Source organism: Antechinus flavipes, chromosome 4, assembly GCF_016432865.1.
Source record: "Antechinus flavipes isolate AdamAnt ecotype Samford, QLD, Australia chromosome 4, AdamAnt_v2, whole genome shotgun sequence".
NCBI classification, from domain to species: Eukaryota; Metazoa; Chordata; class Mammalia; order Dasyuromorphia; family Dasyuridae; genus Antechinus; species Antechinus flavipes.
This window is the reverse complement of record NC_067401.1, coordinates 331,683,589-331,704,155: the sequence shown is the minus strand read 5'-3', so window position 1 is coordinate 331,704,155 and position 20,567 is coordinate 331,683,589. Positions and strand designations below refer to the sequence as shown.

Here is a 20,567-nt window from a genome sequence, read left to right as displayed (position 1 = left end):
ATATTTTCAACTTATGTTTAGAGAAAGAAACAAGTGGGCAATTAAGTATTTAGCAAGCCCTCACAATATGCCTACCATTGTGCTTGGAAGCAAACACACATAAAAAAAATTCCAATAGGAATTAGAAATTCTACTAGGTCTGCCAATAATTAGATTTGTTACCTTACTCCAGTTAACTATCTCTCTGGGCTTTATCTTCTCACCTATAAAATGAGAAGGTAGTCGTAGATGGCTTTTCAATTTCTCTCCACCTCTAAATCTGAGCACCTGTGATAAAACTAGGGAATAGGTTTTTCTGGGGGAAAAATAATGTAAGAATTCTATATAGAAAACAGTGATGATCATAAGACAAAATAGGTTTGCTACATGCAGATAAAACTAATGTGTACCTTATTTACATTTCTGTTCATGTTCCTAGACTGATAGATATCAGTGCAATACAACAGATACAGTTTAGCTTAATATATTCAAGTATTTCATAAAAAGGCTCATAATAGCTATACATACATCATGGATTAAAAAGTACTAAATAATAGTACAATGCAAATGATTCATAATTGGATGCTCAACCAAAACCAAAGAATATTGATTAATTGGTTGATGTCACAGAGATTTCAAAAGGTTACTACAAGAATCCTGTACTTAGCCCATTCCAGTGTCAAACTTAAATATCTGAAGAATAGATGACAAGCATGCAATTCAAACTGCCAAGTAAAATAAAGTCAAAAGTAATAGTAATCCTGTGCAACAAGAGAATTATTCGGCTCTGCACACATATATTGTATCTAGGATACACCATGACATATTTAACTTGTATAGGACTGCTTGCCATCTGGGGGAGGGGGTGAAGTGAGGGAGGGGAAACGTTGGAACAGAAGTGAGTGCAAGGGATAATGTTATAAAAAAAATTACCCAAGCATGGTCTCTGTCAATAAAAAGTTATAATAAAAAATAAAATAAATAAAAATAAATTTATCATTATATATAAAAAAGTAATAGTAAATACTATTTCACACAAACTCAGAATTTTCAAGGATTCTGATAACTTGAAATGAGCTGTAATTAATCTGGCATAATTTATCAAAGGTAATGGATAAAATCCTATACATAAGGTTTTTAAAAATCAACTAGAAGAATACATGATGGAAAACAATAACTCCAAAATTCACATTAAAAAAAAGGGGAATATTAAGTACTTCAAGATATCTTAAGTCAACATTATGCATTGCCTTAGAACCACACAAAGGAAGCAAAAGTATCCATAAGATCACAAAGGGACTGAAAATTATATCAATACAAGACTTAAGAGGTTGTCAAGGATTAACCTGGAAAAGAGAAAATTTGAAGGGATATGATAAGCTATTTTATCTGAAGATCATGGAAGATTTTCATGAAAAAAAGGAAATAGATTAAGTCTATCAATTGGAAAAAAAATAGGTTCAAAACAAAAAGCTTTAACAAGGTAGACCTTAGTTTAGTATATGTAAAAATTTCAAATGATTATCAACATTTAACAAATAAATGGGAATCCCTGTGAATTTTCAAAATTCAAATTATTCAAGAAAAGAGTAGATGACAACCTGCTGAAATTCTTCAGTAGCTAAAGTCATCTCTAAAAGAATCTTTCCTACCAAGATTCTATTAATTAAAGAACTGCTCAGTCAAAAAATAGGATAAATTCTATATGGATAAATTCACAGCAAAATAACTAAAAAAAAAGGGGGGGGCAAATCTTCATACATTCTATTTCTTTCTCATTAAAAATATTCAATTGAAAATAAGTAAGTGAAACTTGGAGGACAGGGAAATAACTGGAATCTTTGGATTTATTCCTTCTAATGAAAGAAAAGTTTCTAATCCTTCAAAATGCCTTTTGATTTCAAAGACCTTACAAAATCAAAGACAAAACTATTTGGCTAGGGAAAGAAGTAAAAGAGTAAACTGAGATAAGATACTGGGTCTTTGCCATATAATAAAATGCTGTAATCCTAAAATGAATATTTTGCCTCATTTTTATTTAGAATTTATAAACTTCTGCCTTGTTGGAATAAGAATCTAAATAATCCTGGAACAGGATGGGGGGAGGGGGAGAAAGAGGTGGGGGTACGATATTATCAAAATGTAATACTCTCAAAGTGAGCACCTGACTAGTTCCTGGATTTTCTCTCCTCCTAGATTCCTTTGTTCAAATGAAAATTAAAGGGAAAGAATCAGATCACACCACTCTACTTAAAAGCTCAATGGCAAAAGGAAATTCAATACCTGAAAATGAGCATCACTTCAGACAAAACACACTAGTCTTTTTTGGCAGTTTATCCAAGGAAACTGTTTTAAAACATACCAAAATACGAGCAGCTAGATAGAATGGAAACAACATAGGACAGTGAAAACTGTAATAGGCTAGAAATCAAGAGACCTAGGTTTAAGGCTTGCTTCTTCCCTTTTGCAACTTTAGATAAATTATTTAGTCTCTTACTATATCATTTGCTCCACTGCATTTCTCTCTCACAACAGAGAAAAAGTAAAAAATCCTGTAACATGCTAACATTTTGAGTTTCTTGGAGAACAACAACAACAATAACAGGTCAGGGCAAGCAAAATATTTTATTAAACTCATTTGAAAATATTGGCCAGTTGAATAATTCCCTGTGAGGAAACTGATGGCTAAAAAGTAGGAGATGGTAGTAGAAATAGTGATGGTGGCCAATGATAATAGCCACAATATCAGCAGCTGAAATTTATATACTGCCTTGAGTTTTTCAAAGCACTTCATATTTATTATTTCATTTTAGCCTTACTACTGGACTAAAGGCATTATTATTCCATTTTGCAAATAAGCAGATTAAAACTCAAAGGAGTAACATTCTCATAACAAATACTGTTAAATTGAATTTTCTCTAGTTCACACTACATTTTCTACTAGATATGAGATCTAGTCTTCCAGACGAGAGATGGAGTCCTCTATCTATTTAAAAATATGTCCTAGAAATACAGTTATACTACATTCTTTTCCAAATAGAGGTGAGAATGCCATGGCAATTTTAGAGAAAATCAATCAGATAATATTTATTAAAGGCTTACTATGCAGCTGTTAGGGAGTAAGAATATACATACAAAGAACAAAATAATCCCTATTCACAATGAGTTTATAATGTAATGAGGGAGATAAGTATAAAATAAATATATGAGTGTATGTGTGTGTGTAAAAATGTTGAACATAATTATCAAATTAATAATAATAATATGCAATTTAATGGCTCTGAAATAATCTGGAAGAGATCACTGCCAACCGAGAGAATTAGGAATGGCTTCCAAGAAAGAAAGATTCAGCTTGAACTAAATGTTAAAGAGAGGAACTCTAGGCGGTTAACAGGATGCTGTTGAAGACCTTCGAAAGAAGGAGATGGAAGATGGTCCTAAATGAGAAATACATAGAGAAGTCCAATTTGATTAGGCAGCTGAAATCAGAAGTCTGGAAAGATAAACTGGGACAACATTGAATAGGGCTTTAAAAGCTGACAAGAGGAGTTTATATTTTACCCTAGAGGCAATAGGAAGCCACTGAAAATGATTGAGTAGAAAAGTGGCATGGGTAGAATAGCACTTAAGGAAAATTACTTCAGCAGCAATAAATTTTTCTATTAGAATAATGAGAAACTGGAAAGAAGGAGACCAATTGAGAGACCACAGCAATAATTGAAAGGAAAGCTGATGAGAGCTTGAACTAAGGTATATAACTTGAAATGTAGGGTAGCTAGCATTCTAGTACTTAAAAAAAAAAAAAAAAAAAGTAATATTATAATAACAGAATGTACCAGTATAAAAGCAAAGGAGTCTCTATCACTTCTTAATGGCATACTTTGTTTTATTTTGTTTTTAATTCTATTATTTTGGGAGAAAAGATTAGAAAGATATTAAGAAAGAAGACAAACACCAAAGATGACCCAGATGGTAGTAGGAAAAAAGATTCAGTTAAGAATTTTAGAAAACAGCTCTGAAATTTAGTAGGTATGTGGATAATATTTTTAATGATAATAATAATAGTGAGTATGATGGTGATGATAATGGCTTAGCAGTGTCTACAATGTGCCAGGCACAGTGCTAAATGCCTTATAAATTTCATCCTCAAAACAACTCTGGTAGATAGGTGTTATTAATTCTTTTATATTTGAAAGTTAAGTGATTTGTTCAGGTAAATGTCTAAGGTTGCATTTGAATTCAGATTTTGCTGAATGCTCTATCTATCCACGGTTCCACTTAATTGTCTCAAATGGAGACAACATCTTCATTTGACAACTCCGAGACTTGACATTCTGTTATGTATAATGAATGACCTTCCAAACGACTTCCAGGTATAAGAATTCTCTTACACTTACTTGAACAGTAAATTCCCCTTCTTCACATTCTTTCTTATATCGCCTTGGAAGAGTTTCAACTTCCCGAATGTCTTCCATGGTGACTTGCTGAGGAAGCACCTCAAACAAAGATGTTAAATACATAATTATGGATTTCTTGTCAGGAAGCTGAACAGCAACATCTATAAATGGAAGGAAATAAAAAATAGCTTAAATTTCTCATGTAAAATAAGTGAATAGAACATATTAATGACTCAAAGTTAGAAATCATAATCCTCCAATTTTCACATGAACAATAACTAGTCAATAGCATATCAAGTTAATAAATTATTTCTTTGAAATACCATAATTCACTAAATTGCTATTCTGTATGATATGAGAGGCATAAAAATATTTAATTTTATATATTCCCTACCCAGAAAGTTATGCAAAAATATTCCAAATTCATGTGTGCAGATAATATAGCTATGTTCCCAGTAGCCATATTAGCTATCAAACTTTGGTTCTTTTACCAAAACTTTTTGGCAGTAATAAAGAAAATTTAAAAATTATTTGTCACTACATATCATCAATTAAAAAGGTAGTGAATTATGGTATTCCAAAGAAATTATCTTTTTAAATTTTATATTCTACATAGTATATACAAATTTACAAATTTGACACACACACACTTCACCTCTAAAATTTGTACTGAAAAGAAACAGTGAATAACATCTTAATTTATGATAAATAAACCAAAAAAATATCAAAACTAATCCATTTATCATTTGAAATTGGTGTGTCACTTAGGTAAAAATCAGGAATATTTTAAGTAAAATATTTTAATATTTTAGTATTATATATATAATATAATTTAATATTTAATGAAAAATATTTTAAGTAAAAAAAAAATCTCTGTGGAAATGCATAGCCTTACATTTTAAATTAAACAAATGTAACATACTTGTTGCAACCTGCTTAAGGGTCCTTATATTAGCTAAAAATAAATATTTTAGAACATTTCTTTTCAAATTCAAGGACCTATGCATGTGTTTACTGCCAAAGTACAGTCAAAAGTTGGCATATAGTCAAATACATAATACCTCTTAAGGCAATGGCAATTGTGCCCAATTTTTTGAATAACAAAATGCCTTAATATACTTAAAAGTTAGAAATGAAAATCTTGTACAGTACCTTCAGGATCTAATAGCTTTTCAATTCCCAGATGTTTTTGAGCCTTGTTAAAAGCATGTTCCAGTCTCTCAATTGGGGACATTTTAGTAACTCTATCCCAGTTAAAGAGATCGGGTCTGAAAAAACAAGATCAACAAAGTCAACATAAAAGACAATGTAATTATTATGATAGTCTAATATAAAGTTTGTTTTGGGTCTTGTAAATAAAAATAATGATTTGCTTTCTATATCACTATTGTCTATAATCCAAATATCATAAAACATATTACAAATCTTGAATGAGCTATGTGTATAATCAATATATCAATAATCAATATGAGCTACATATATAACCAATAACCAAACATAATTTGCAAAAAGAAATATATCAGAAAAATTGATTCACTCAACATTTATTGGGCACTCAAACTCTAAGGGAAAAAGTATGGTCATATCCCTACTGAGTGAATTGCGATTTTCCTTAGTATCCTATTTATGAATCTTCATTTCTCTTAAAGGACTAATTTTCTGCAAAAATCAACTGTTCTTCCTTCTAATTTCTGTTAGCTAAACTACTATTTTCCTGTTTATCATGTAGAACTTCAGTACCAACTTTGACTATTCTATATGATTTCTCACACACAATCTATGGCCAGACTCTATGAAATTGACTTCTCTCATTTTTTCATGGCTACCAGTTCCTTTCTATTGCCACTACTAAAACATTCATATTAAATTCCAACAACATCGATTTGGACTATTGAATACATATCTACATATCTTCTCAGATCTACTCTCTATCTCCAATTATTCCATCACTGTGTGGTCACACTAAATTTCTTTTATCAATCAATTCCCATCATTCTTTAGATTAAATTTCTTTGTTGGTTTTACTGCCTATCTGTAAAACTCAAGTATCTTTGCACAACATTCAAGACTTTCCACAATTTGCTATTCTATCTTTCCATCTTCTTCTCTAGTTAACTATTCCCCATAAAAATCACCATACTTTCTCAAGTCCATTCGTTTGATCATGCTGATAAACCTGAAGTAATCTTCCTTTAACAAAACACTCTCCTTGCTTGCTCAATCTCTATTCATGTTTTAAAAACAAACTCAAAATATTACCCTCCTCCAAAAACAAAATCTTTGACATTTTAGCAAGGACTGCTAAAATGCACTTTGCTTTTGTATATCTTGTGCATTTAGTCTTCTTAGGGTTATTTAAGAACATTCAATAATCTTCTAATTTAATTATAATTATTAGAGTTATTTAAGAATATTAAATAATCTTTCTAATCTATAACTTTAATTATGAGGCCATGCATTTCTGAACTTTTATCTCACCCAGCACCTCACAAAGCTCACTCTTTAGAGAGTTGAAGTGATTTTGCTTATATGCCTTATTCCCCCCACCCCACTTACAAGAACATAGTATAAATCTCTCTTAAAGTTTCTTCATGAGTAGCGTTTGCCAATTTATAAATATGAGGCTATAAAGCTATGAGATAATTACTGCTGAAAGAACTGCAAAAATAGTGTAGAACGAAGAGTAGAACAAAAAAGAAAAAGCAACTGTGGGAACTGAAATCAATAAATCGAAAATGAGAAAATTCAGAAATCACAGTATACATTATTTCTGATACCAATGTGAAACAATAACTTTTTAGCTAAACTGACTTTTACTTCTGTCCTATAAATGAAAAAGGAATAATTATTCTTGTAATGAATCTTAAATTTAAATGGCTTCTTATGTGAGTTTTAAATGTTAAATAAAAGTGCCAACTATAAAGATGTGTTATGTTATGCTTCATCTTTAATTTTCAATTCTTACCGAGAAGACTTCCTATCAACAACAAAGTCCACATAAGACCTTGTTAAGGGTCTTATTAAATATTTTAATCATTATTTTCCCCATATTTTTGCCTTCCTTGTGGTCACTAATATCACAATAACTGAAGCCCACTTTGCACTGAAATTGTATTTTCATTATGTACTATAAGACAAAAATAGCTCACTTAGAAAAAAAATTAAGATTCTTTGTAGATATGCAATTATATTTGCTAGATTTAAGTACATGATATACAATAGAAATTGACAAAATAATTCAAAGCTATAATATTTATACAACAATAAGTCTACTTTCTTTATATATCATTTATAAACTCATTCTTCCTTCAATAAATAAAGGCATACTTTATGAGTATGTGTATACATAGACACAAAAACAATGGTCCATTTTTACTGTCACTACACAAATACCATCTTGAAACCACTGATTATTTCTACAATTTAAAACATCAAAAATGTGCTGGTTTTCAAAAACTTGAAATATGCACTAAAAATTACTTAGTATTTTAGGAGAAAATACAAACACATACATGAAAACAAATGTCAGAGCCTACATGCTACTTGATTATCTATGAAAAAAAATGTATTTGAATACACTGAAATCCTTCTTTTCCCCCTCAAATGGCTTTTTAAAAAAAAGTCTTGGCAATAAGAATACTTGCAACTAACAAGCACTATTGTTTATGCATAAGATTAGCTGGTCTTTAAAGAGTGGGATTAAAGCATGCCAAACATTTTAACTTTTTTTGTTTAAATTACAAAGTAGGTAGAAGAAATCATGGAAGCTACACTGGAGCTCAGCATTTTCTCATGCAAAAAAAGTCTTCACTGATGGTTTTCTTAGGCACCATTATTTCTACAAAACAATACATTATTTGGCTAAGTGGGCAAATAGAATTAGGAGATGTTGTTCAAAATTACAGAAGAAAAAAGCATGCTTTCATATAGATTTGGCCTATAAGATTTCTTAAGTCTCCTTCAAATTAATCTATAACATTATGGTTCTATGATCTAAAACTGTATAAAATTTCTCACTTGTGTCGATGGAGAACAGCATTAAAGGCCAATCCATCAGCCCAACTTGTAGTGAAATTGAGAACGTTGACCTGACTATAAGGCCTTGTTGACTGCCGAACCCAGCTCAGAAGAATCTTTTCACTGTTTGTTTGTTGTAGATCTGACATGATATCTTTCATGACATCTTTTACCTATTTAATATAGTAAACATATTTGACAAGTCAATTAGAAAAATTCTTTGAATGAAACATGTTACATCTATAAACAGAACTATGCAACTCATTATCTTTTACAAAAAACATGTTCTTTTTAAAACCACAGATATAACAAAGTATTTTTTAAAAAATAATATTAGTTTTTTTGAAGGAAGGGAGGGAGGGAGGAAGGGAAGGAAAGAGGGAGGGAGGTTAAATACCTCTGAAGTAAAATATTGATATATTTATAAAATGATGCCACTTTTTACATTTTATTCTCACGTAAAATCACAAAAATGTACTCTATCTCTCTCCTTTTCCCTCTCTCTCTTCCTCTCTTCCTAACCCTGAACCTCTCCCCCAACTCCTCTGTTCACCTTGGCATCATAATGGACCTAAGAATCCCAACCCACTGTAACCAGGAGGAGTAAAAAGACCTTTTTCTAACATATGTCAATCTCTTGCAAGACAATGGTGCACCTGCCACACTGTGAGAATATCTTTTAAAACTTTTTTTAAAAACTTTTTTTTTATTATTTAAAACTTAAAACACTTTTTAAAAATAGGATACAAAACAAGAAAACATAGGTTTGGTGTTGGAATCTTTACAAACTGCTAACTCATTAGAGTTGATGTTTTGGGCCAGAACCTGAAACAAGGTACTAAGTAGAACTAATTGATACAATGCTTGTGTTCACACCTTTACTCATTGGAGTTCACAAGTATGGGAGTTTCACAAAGTAAACTTTGTAACTTTGTGATTCACACCTCCCTTGAAGCTCTTAGGGCCAGAGAGCACTATGGGAGAAAACCCATAATCCCATTCTCTCAGAAGAGTCATATATAAGCCCAGTAAAGAGAGATTCATTCCAATATTTTCCACTTGGCTGGCTGGTGGCGGAAGAGAGTTCAGCTAGATTGGAGAGGAGCACTCTGGTGCAGACATAGAGCACTTTGGGAGATTCAGAGCCAGAAGCCCTCTCTCAGAGGCAAGACAGATTCAACTTGGAGCTGGAGTGGAGGCTGAAGAAAGCAGAGGCAGAAGCAAAGGACAAAGCCTTCTCTCTGAGGCAAGAGAGATCCATTTCATTTTCCCCTTGGTTGGCTGGAGGACTGAAGGACAAACCTTTGGATTTGGAGACATTCGGAGCAAGTTCTTGGAACCAAGCAGAGAAATAGGCCTCTAAGCTAACTGGGCTATATTGGAGACAATAAAAGATCTGAACTTTTATCACCTGGCTGCATTTGGGGTAATTATTGATCTGAACTGATATTAAGGCTGCCTCCAGAAAACCTCCCCAAGAAACCTGCCCTTTCTCCCAGAGAAGAACCATTTTTATATTATTTTAAAGAAGAACAAGAACACCCACAGTTTGGAAACTTTATATTCTGAAAGATATCTATTGCGGGTGGGGAAGAGAAATAGAACAAAATTTCCCCACCTGCCAGTGCAAGATGATACTCCAAAGTAAACCCAGTGTCAATTTGTGATTTCCATCCACTATATCAGTTCCTCCTATGTTTACCAGCTCTACCTGTGAAAAAAAAATGACCTTAAATCAGTTATATCAAATCATTTTCCTTAAGTATTCTTCTCTTTTTTTAAATAAATACTTTCTTGTTCTTTTAAAAAAAAAAAAAAACCTGGTAATTGATATCACCTTCTCAATAATTCCATCCATTCATCCTCACACCCAATAAGTTATAGCAAAGATGCACATTTAAACAAAATAATAAACACATTATACATGTCTTTAGTTTTTCATGAACAAAAATACAGTCGTTGGACTCAGTATATTGTGAGACAAAACTAGAAGTCAATAATGTTATTATTGAAATACATTCTCTCCTCGAAGGTACTATGGGATATTTAACTTCAATCTATAGTTGACTTTTAGTTCTCAAAGACTCCCTCAGCTTAGGACAAGACCTGACCGGTCCTTCCCTCCCCTCAAATTGAAAAGGCTAAAAATACACTTCAGCAGTGGACCATGTGCCTCTATTCTAAGGACTAACTTAGGAAAAAAAATTTTAAAACCTCCTCATCAAAGGGTTAACTTCCAGGGTTGAATTTTTAAAAGTCACAAAAATTCATTAAGGTGTTCATAAGAGGTCAGAGCAAAAACATCAGCATCCATGGCAGCAGTGCCCCCACCAAGAGAAATTATCACTCTTTTTACTATTAGCAATTAAATCATATATATTTTGAAATATTTCAGCAATAGTAGAGCAACTTTCTTCTTATTTATTAGAATAAATGACTACATGAGAAATCATACAAAATAAGCCTAATTTGCTCATAACTAACAGACACAAAATAATGTGTTTTAAAAAAACAAACAAATATTAGCAAAAAGATTACAGAAAATTGTCACCAGGATAATACACTATGACCAAGTAGGATTTATACCAGGAATGCAGGGCTGGTTCAATATTAGGAAAACTATTAGCATAATTGACTATATCAATAACCAAACAAACAAAAACCACATGATCATCTCAATAGATGCAGAAAAAGCATTTGATAAAATCCAACATCCATTCCTAATAAAAACACTTGAGAGCATAGGAATAAATGGACTTTTCCTTAAAATAGTCAGGAGCATATATTTAAAACCATCAGTAAGCATCATGTGCAATGGGGAAAAACTGGAACCTTTCCCAGTAAGATCTGGAGTGAAGCAAGGTTGCCCACTATCACCATTATTATTTAATATCGTATTAGAAACACTAGCCTCGGCAATAAGAGTCGAGAAAGATATAAAAGGAATTAGAGTAGGCAATGAGGAAACCAAACTATCACTCTTTGCAGATGATATGATGGTATACCTAGAGAACCCCAGAGATTCTACCAAAAAGCTATTGGAAATAATTCATAATTTTAGCAAAGTAGCTGGCTACAAAATAAATCCCCATAAATCCTCAGCATTTTTATACATCACCAACGAAACCCAACAGCAAGAGATACAAAGAGAAATTCCATTCAGAATAACTGTTGATACCATAAAATATTTGGGATCTATCTACCAAAGGAAAGTCAGGAATTATATGAGCAAAATTATAAAAAAGTCTCCACACAAATAAAGTCAGACTTAAATAATTGGAAAAATATTAAGTGCTCTTGGATTGGCCGAGCGAACATAATAAAGATGACAATACTCCCTAAACTAATCTATTTATTCAGTGCTATACCAATCAGACTTCCAAGAAAATATTTTATTGATCTAGAAAAAATAACAACAAAATTCATATGGAACAATAAAAAGTCGAGAATCTCAAGGGAACTAATGAAAAAAAAATCAAATGAAGGTGGCCTAGCTGTACCTGATCTAAAATTATATTATAAAGCAGCAGTCACCAAAACCATTTGGTATTGGCTAAGAAATAGATTAGTGGATCAGTGGAAAAGGCTAGGCTCACAAGACAGAATAGTCAATTATAGCAATCTAGTGTTTGACAAGCCCAAAGCCCCTAACTTCTGGGAAAAGAATTCAATATTTGATAAAAACTGCTGGGATAATTGGAAATTAGTATGGCAGAAATTAGGCATGGACCCACACTTAACACCATATACCAAGATAAGATCAAAATGGGTCTATGACCTAGGCATAAAGAACGAGACTATAAATAAATTAGAGGAACATAGAATAGTTTATCTCTCAGACTTGTGGAGGAGAAAGAAATTTGTGACCAAAGATGAACTAGAGACCATTACTGATCACAGAATAGAAAATTTCGATTACATCAAATTAAAAAGCCTTTGTACAAATAAAACTAATGCAAACAAGATTAGAAGGGAAGCAACAAACTGGGAAAACATTTTCACAGTTAAAGGTTCTGATAAAGGCCTCATTTCCAAAATATATAGAGAACTGACTCAAATTTATAAGAAATCAAGCCATTCTCCAATTGATAAATGGTCAAAGGATATGAACAGACAATTTTCAGAGGATGAGATTGAAACTATTACCACTCATATGAAAGAGTGTTCCAAATCATTATTGATCAGAGAAATGCAAATTAAGACAACTCTGAGATACCACTACACACCTGTCAGATTGGCTAAGATGACAGGAAAAAATAATGATGAATGTTGGAGGGGATGCGGGAAAACTGGGACACTAATGCATTGTTGGTGGAGTTGTGAACGAATCCAACCATTCTGGAGAGCAATCTGGAATTATGCCCAAAAAATTATCAAAATGTGCATATCCTTTGATCCAGCAGTGTTTCTATTGGGCTTATATCCAAAGAAATACTAAAGAAGGGAAAGGGACCTGTATGTGCCAAAATGTTTGTAGCAGCCCTGTTTGTAGTGGCTAGAAACTGGAAAATGAATGGATGCCCATCAATTGGAGAATGGCTGGGTAAATTGTGGTATATGAATGTTATGGAATATTATTGTTCTGTAAGAAATGACCAGCAGGATGAATACAGAGAGGCTTGGAGAGACCTTCATGAACTGATGCTAAGTGAAATGAGCAGAACCAGGAGATCATTATACACTTCGACAACGATATTGTATGAGGACATATTTTGATGGAAGTGGATTTCTTTGACAAAGAGATCTGAGTTTCAATTGATAAATGACGGACAAAAGCAGCTACACCCAAAGAAAGAACACTGGGAAACGAATGTGAACTATCTGCATTTTTGTTTTTCTTCCCGGATTATTTATACCTTCTGAATCCAATTCTCCCTACGCAACAAGAGAACTGTTCGGTTCTGCAAACATATATTGTATCTAGGATATACTGCAACATATCCAACATATAAAGGACTGCTTGCCATCTAGGGGAGGGGGTGGAGGGAGGGAGGGGAAAAAAATCGGAACAGAAATGAGTGTCAATATAATGTAATTATTAAATAAAAAAATAAATAAATTAGTTTTAGTTGGAAAAAAAAAAAAAAAAAAACATGATAATTATACTTGCAGAGGTACAGCAAATTTTTGGTTTCACAAAACTAAGAGATGCTTTCCTATATGTCAGGGCCATGAAGAGTCATAAATGCCTACAAGCCTTGGCTAATGCTATAGTTATTTAAGAATATCAGTGATTCGTCACATATGCTATTACATATAAAAGTCAACAACACTGTTTAAGGACAGTGGTGGTCTAATAAAAGTTCAATTAAGAAATTTTATATTTATTTCCCTTTACCACCCAAATTGCTTAATGATAATCTTCATTTGAATTTTTTCATGTACATATATATATACATGTACATGTATGCAAATGCTCATAGAGACTTATAAAGTATCTCCTAAGGAGCAGCACTACAAATGTTACTAGTTTAAATATACTTATTTAAATATTGATACTTTTGTATATCAGATAAATTTCTTTTAAAATTTCTTTTTAAAACTTTTTATTACATGTCTTTTTGTGCTGAGTGAGATATAGGATAGGTTTATCTTACCAAACTAAAAAAGACTTCATAGAATCTCTAATATAGCACATATGCATTTAACACATAGAGCAAATCACTTACAGAGGAAATTTAAAGTTCTATCCCATACTTACATTATTCTGATGTAAAACCTGTAGAACTCTGTTGACATTATTTAAAGCATGTACCCTTGTGGAACCACGTTCCTTAGGCTAGAAAATAGAAACAGAAACAAAAATTATGGTGTGTTTTCTTTTCACATAAGGAATTTTTAAAAAAGAATTAAATAGAATTTTAGAAAGACACTTTTATTATAGTAATTGGTTAGGTATTGATCTAAATACATATCATTATGCAATGTATATACTTTTACTACAATAATATTCAATAAATCCTTTGGGAATAAAGTTCCTTCTTAACAAAGACAGACCAGTACATAATGTGCATAGGAGGAAATTTTGGCTTTCTCAGAGCTAAGTATCTGGCAATAGTACTTGAGATGGAAACAGTGCCACAACTAGGAATTCTTATGCTAAGGCAAACAAGACAACCAACACCCAAAGGATGAAGGATGCTCTCAGTTAAAATGGAGGACAAGGGAAATAGAATACTGGCCTACTGGAGAATTAACAGGAACTTTGAGACACTTAACAAGTCCACATCTGAGGAGGCTACTACCAGGGAAGAGAAGCTTACCTAGACTGCCATTTCATATTAAAATAATTACTTGATATGTAATTATATAGTAATTAATGATAAGTAATTAAAATAAACTTTAAAATCCTAATTACAATAATCCAAAAATGAAATGAAATTTCTCAGGAAGTAGGGGGTTTCCCTTATTGTAAGTGTCAGTATAAAGACTAGGATGACACCTTTTCAGCAATGCTACATATGGGATTTTTTTTTACAGTGCCTTAGACTAAATGATCTCCAAAGTCTCTTCTTCTTCCAAAATTATGTGAAGTAAATGCTAAATGTTGTTCTTTCTTTGCTGTTGAAGGAATATAAGTCTTATAAACCTTTTCTCTTCTCTCCCACCATGGTCCACCTCTTAAACTTAGGAACTCTTTCTAGTTCTAAAAAGGACACTGTGATAAAGATTCATGTAGAAAGGTCTCTGTACAAAAAGCCAGTATCCATGATCAAGTCTGGCTGACAATATAGGACTTAGGACTTAAATAGTAAAGAAAGTTTCAAATGATGAAGTTCACAAAAGGCTACATAGGGCTGTACAGATTCTGAGTTGATGAGTGAGGGAAATCCTTATTTATAGATTTCTTTTTCTGTTCCCCCTATCTACAACAAGGAATCAGAAGTCACAGACCATGTGGCCTAGAAGGAGAGAAGGCAGAAAGGAAACAGGGTGGACAATGTTAAGACACAGGGGAAAAAAATCCCCAACATGTCATTCCAACAAAGCACACTATGCTTTTTTTCAAACCTTATAACAAAGTTTCAGATGTTGAAGTAGTATCATATAAATATGCATTAAGTGACACAAAGGGATTTTATTAATGTTTTCATAAAATGACGACTTTATAACTCAGAAAAAAATTTTAAATAGTCATAGAATTATGAACACACCTTTTAAATTATATCTAAAATGTGCATACATTCTGTGTATACTGAAACCATCCTATCTTATTTATCCTCTATAATTCTAAACCTCAGCTATTTCCATGTCCTTATTCAAGTCTTATGGCCCTCCCTAAGTAGTTACATTACCATGATTGCTTTCATTCTCTATATGCATGATATTACATTATTAATACCTTTACAATCATTTATCAGTGGAAAAAGTAAAGTTTTCAAGATGACAGAATGAGTGCTACTCATCAAATAATTTGGGGAAAGATCACTAAAAAATACACTTATGTTTATGTTTAAAATAATTTGGCAATTAATCTCACTGCCCTCATTGAAACATCTATTGCTTAATTTTTAAAATGCAACTTTTCTTACCAATGAAGTTCCTGTGAGCCCCTCTAGAAGATCCAAAAGTTTCCTTCCGTCTTTGAGATCTGTAAACATATCTTTGATTGGTGGCTTTCCACTCTATAAAAATAAAATAAAAACTTACTTAAAAGCTGACAATTCCTAATACATCTAGTAAGTAAACTTAATTATATGTATGTATCTGTGTGTGTATATAAGTATATTGCATGTTTATGAGTGTGCATATTGTATGTCATGAGTATATTCATGAGCATGTATATATTGCATGTGTGCATGTGTGCTTATATATGTATATATCGACATGTATATATTCACATATGTTCGATTACATTGTCTACTATTAAAATAATTATTAAAAGTTCTAGTAGTAATGCAATCTATTTTAAGAGCTATAATACCCTAGTTTCACTTAATTCATCTGTGAAAGAAAGGAAAGGAGTAGACAGCTCCACCGACGGAATTCACCAGCTTACTAAAAGGATAAAAATGAAGGAACATATGAATTTACCTTGAAAACTATAATTTCCAAAACTTATGAGAAATAAGGTGACAATACTACTACTACTACTATGTTGTTATAGTCATTGTTTTTAGTTACATCATTCTCTTATGATTATTATTGGAATAGGAATAAACTGAAGCCCACAAGAAATCTTGAAATGACTTACTCAGGTATATAAATTTAAACATTCACCTTTTTTAGAAGAAATGTTAATTGGAGGGAAATAAAACCTCCAAATGAACAGAACTCTAAATTATGAAAGTTGCAACTACATTCCAATGAAAACTTAGAAGAAATATTTTTTAATTATTCTGAAGTGTTAGAACAAGAGGAGAAAGTAGAAATAGATAAAAATCCATCAATCACCACCTGAAAGAGATCTTACATGGAAAATATACAGGAATTTCATAGCCAAATTCTAAAACCCCCAGACCAAGGAGAAAATATCATGAGAAATAAGAAAAAATTCAAATATGTCAAAGCCACAATTATAATTATGTAAGATCCAGCAGCAGTTAGACTGAAAGACTCAGGTCTTTGTAACACAATATATCAAAGAACTAAAGAACTAGGATTGCAATCAAAAATATCATATCTAACAAATTGAAGCATAATCCTGAATAGGGAAAAAAAAAGAACATTCAATGAATTACCAGACTTTCAGGATTTTGTTGTAAAAAGACCCAAACTCAATAGAAAATTTAATATATAAGATCTCAGAGGCAGACTAATTAGAAGGGACTAAATAAAGACAAATGGTTTGCTTTTTATACATGGAAGTATAAACCCTGTGTCTAAGATTGTCATTAGTAATGGAGTAATTTGAAAAAAAGATTTTATACACATACATATGTTTGTATGTATGTATAAAAGTCTTCTAAATTCAGAAAGAAATAAAGAGAGTAAGGAAATAGGAAGAGAAGATAAGGGAGAGATTTTAGAGAGGATGCCCTACTCACAGGGAGTGGGGTATAGAAAGGTAAGTATATTAATGGGAATGGGATAAGGGTGGGGTAGAGAATAAATGAGTGATCCTTGAAAGGGAGTAAGATAATTAATAGTAGGGCAAGGTAGCAAGTAGAAATAAAGCAGAGGAGATAGAAGGAATAGGAAACAAGAGATACATACAACCATAATAATAAAGATCAACAGTAGAATTTATTAAGCTTAAAAAAAAAGTATGGGTAGTAATCATGATTTCAGACAAGTTAAAGCTAAAATAAATTTAACCAAAAGAAAAAAAGATATACTACACTATATGTAAGCCATATTAATATTATTTTAGACTATTTAAAGCAACTAGACAATATAAGATTCGAATATTGCTGTGTTGTAGAAAATGATGAATTGGTAGATTTAAAAAAAATCTAGTATTCACTTCCTGGCAACATCCCTATTTGTATTCATATCTTTCTTTACTTTTCCAATTTCCCCTGCCTCCCTTACTAGCACTTCCATGGCCCACTCTTACCACTCACTACCTTTTATTAAAAGCCTTCTCTTGCTAGGATGATGAGGAACAATCCAATATATGATATATAGAATTCAGCTTGACTGATCTCATTTTTCTATGAAGCCCCTTTAAAACTAACCAATGACAACACAACGAGCACCTATTTTATGGATGAGGAAACTATGCTTCATAATAGTTAATTGACTTGTCCAAGGTAATATGTCAAGTCAAAAAGATCATAATTCATTTCAAATGTAAACTTCAGAAGTCATCATGTCTAAACACTACTGGAAGCAAACATGTTCTCTCTACCACTAAGAATTTTTTCTGTTCTATGAATAATCCCATTTAAAAAAAAAAAAAAAAAAAAAAACAACTAGTGCGTGTAGAAGTTCATGCGCAATATTCTTTTTTGTTCTTTGCAAACTGCAAAGTTTGTTCATAATTAAGTTCACAATTTTTTTTAACTTTAAAGTCAATTCCAGATACAAAATAGTATATCTTTAAAATTCAACAAATATCAATCCACTGGATATTGTAAGCTGAGTTAGACACTAATTAGAATGTAAGCTGCTTGAGGAGAGAAAATGTCCCTTTTTTTTTTTTTTTTTTTTTTTTTTTGGGGGGGGGGGGGGGGGGACATATACTTCCATTCCCAGGGCTTAGATCAGTGCCTAGTCATATACTAAGCAATTAGTGAATGCTTAAGGATTTAATAAATACTTATTGACCTGCTTCTTAGCTTCACAGGACTTGTAAACTGAAAAAATATACACAACACATACAATACTAAAATACCAACCAGGGCAGCCTGATATAGTGGAAAGACTAATTAAAAGTCCTAGGTTTGCGGCTTAATGCTTAGTGAGTGTTCTCTTGGGTATCTCAGTGTCTGACAGAGGCCACTTAACTTCCATCTATTTTTCAACCATAAAGTGAAAATAACAACATTTCTACTAACTACATTACAAATTATACTGAAAAAAATGCTTTACAGGAAGCTAGGTGGTCCACACTCTGAGTGGATTTCCACATATCTATATCTAAATCTTTCTACAGCCAGATACACACATATATGTTAATTATTATTATTAATAAATAGTATTACTTAAATATAGGCTGGCAGCAGGAGAAAAATGAGGAAGAGGAGGAAGAGGAAGATAGATGGATGGATTGATGGATGGAAATTCCTGTGCTAAAACTCTGCTTAATCTTTTTTTTAGAAAATGAAAAAGTCTTTTATGATAAGAAAATTACTTTAAATGTATATGGTTTTTAAGTTTGTGTTTTTAACTTATAAGTTTCATGTCTGTTTTTTCACAAAATAGGGTCCATTAAAATTAATATTCATTAAAGGGTTTGGTGAAGGCATTCTGATGCTCCCCACAATGGTTCTCAGTTCAAGTGCCATCTACCACAAAAAACTTAATTTCATCATCCCAGGTATTTCTTCTCTCCCACCTCCCAATTACTTTGTTTAGTCTGTATTTTTGTTTTGACTCAACTATTTGTAGACAGTTTCCTCTAAAGAGAATGAAAACCAAAAGAGTGAAATTCGAATCAAGATTATCTGAATTCAAAATCAACTTCATACTTGAGAAGTCAACCTCCTTGTCTCAGTTTTTTCATCTGTAAAATGTTAAATCAACAAGCATTTATTATATCTATGTGCCAAGCCCTGTACAAATGCAAAAATAAAGTAAATCCCTGATATCACAGAATTTGCATTTTAATAGGAAAGACAACATGTAAAAATAGTTGAAAATAGAGTGTGGAGGGTAGAGGAGAAGAGAAATAAATTATCCTCTAGGGACATAGTAGAAAAAAAAATCCATAGAATCAAAAATAGATCCTAAAAAGGAATGAATACAAGGCCAGTTTGAGCATTTTCCTTTAAATAGAGGTTCTGAGAGAAAACTGAAATGAGAAGAAAGGGCTGAAGAGGTCAGAGGTTCCATACTTCGAGTCAAGGAGTTGGGTGAACTGATCAAGAAGGTTTTTGTCGTATGATAATAACAGCTAATATTTATATAGTACTATATGTCAGGCATTATTCTATATTCTACAATTGTTATCTCATTTGATTTTCATAACAACCCTTTTATGCTATTATATTCCCCTACATAATATGCTATTATAATCCCCATTTCCCCTCCCAGCCAACAGGTGAAAAAATTGAGGCAAAAAGAAGTTAAGTTACTTATCCAGGATAGTATGTGCCATGAACTGTGCTAAGTGCTTCATGTTTATTATCTCAGAATCCTGACAACAACCTGGGAGTTAATACAATTCTCATTTTACAAATGAGGAAACTGAGGCAGACAGCAATTAAGTAACTTGCTGGGAATCACACAGTGTCTGAGGCAAGATTTGAACTTGTGTTTTCAAGATCTGCTTCTCCCACTTACTTGCCCCTCAGAAATTATAAATAAAATGTTTGATAGAAAAAATCTTGACAAAATAGGGGCAATAATAGGGAATGTATTTTGCAAAGTTCTATGAAAATACTATTTTTATTATATTGGCTGGGCTCATTGTTAACCTCAGGCAACTTTATAATACAATTCCTTTCAGAGATTCAAGACAGTATATTGCAGGTCAGCATAACCAAAAGGACTTTCTTCACTTGGAGTTGGGGAGTTCCCAAGAGCAATGGAGACCCTTCAAATTTTCTTCCCTCACCTCTCACCTTG

General features: G+C 32.2%; 1 protein-coding gene across 1 annotated transcript in view; it reads right to left on the bottom strand.

The window, feature by feature from the left end:
* Positions 1–20,567, bottom strand: part of UTRN (utrophin) — a 559,804-nt gene that overhangs the window by 457,227 nt on the left and 82,010 nt on the right. Inside the window, exons 3-8 of the mRNA XM_051997902.1 lie at positions 15,926–16,018; positions 14,095–14,172; positions 10,012–10,104; positions 8,394–8,566; positions 5,529–5,644; positions 4,377–4,537 (exon numbers count right to left, since the gene is read on the bottom strand). Of these exons, the coding sequence (XP_051853862.1) occupies positions 4,377–4,537; positions 5,529–5,644; positions 8,394–8,566; positions 10,012–10,104; positions 14,095–14,172; positions 15,926–16,018 (714 nt within the window). The remainder of the gene's footprint in view (positions 1–4,376; positions 4,538–5,528; positions 5,645–8,393; positions 8,567–10,011; positions 10,105–14,094; positions 14,173–15,925; positions 16,019–20,567) is intronic.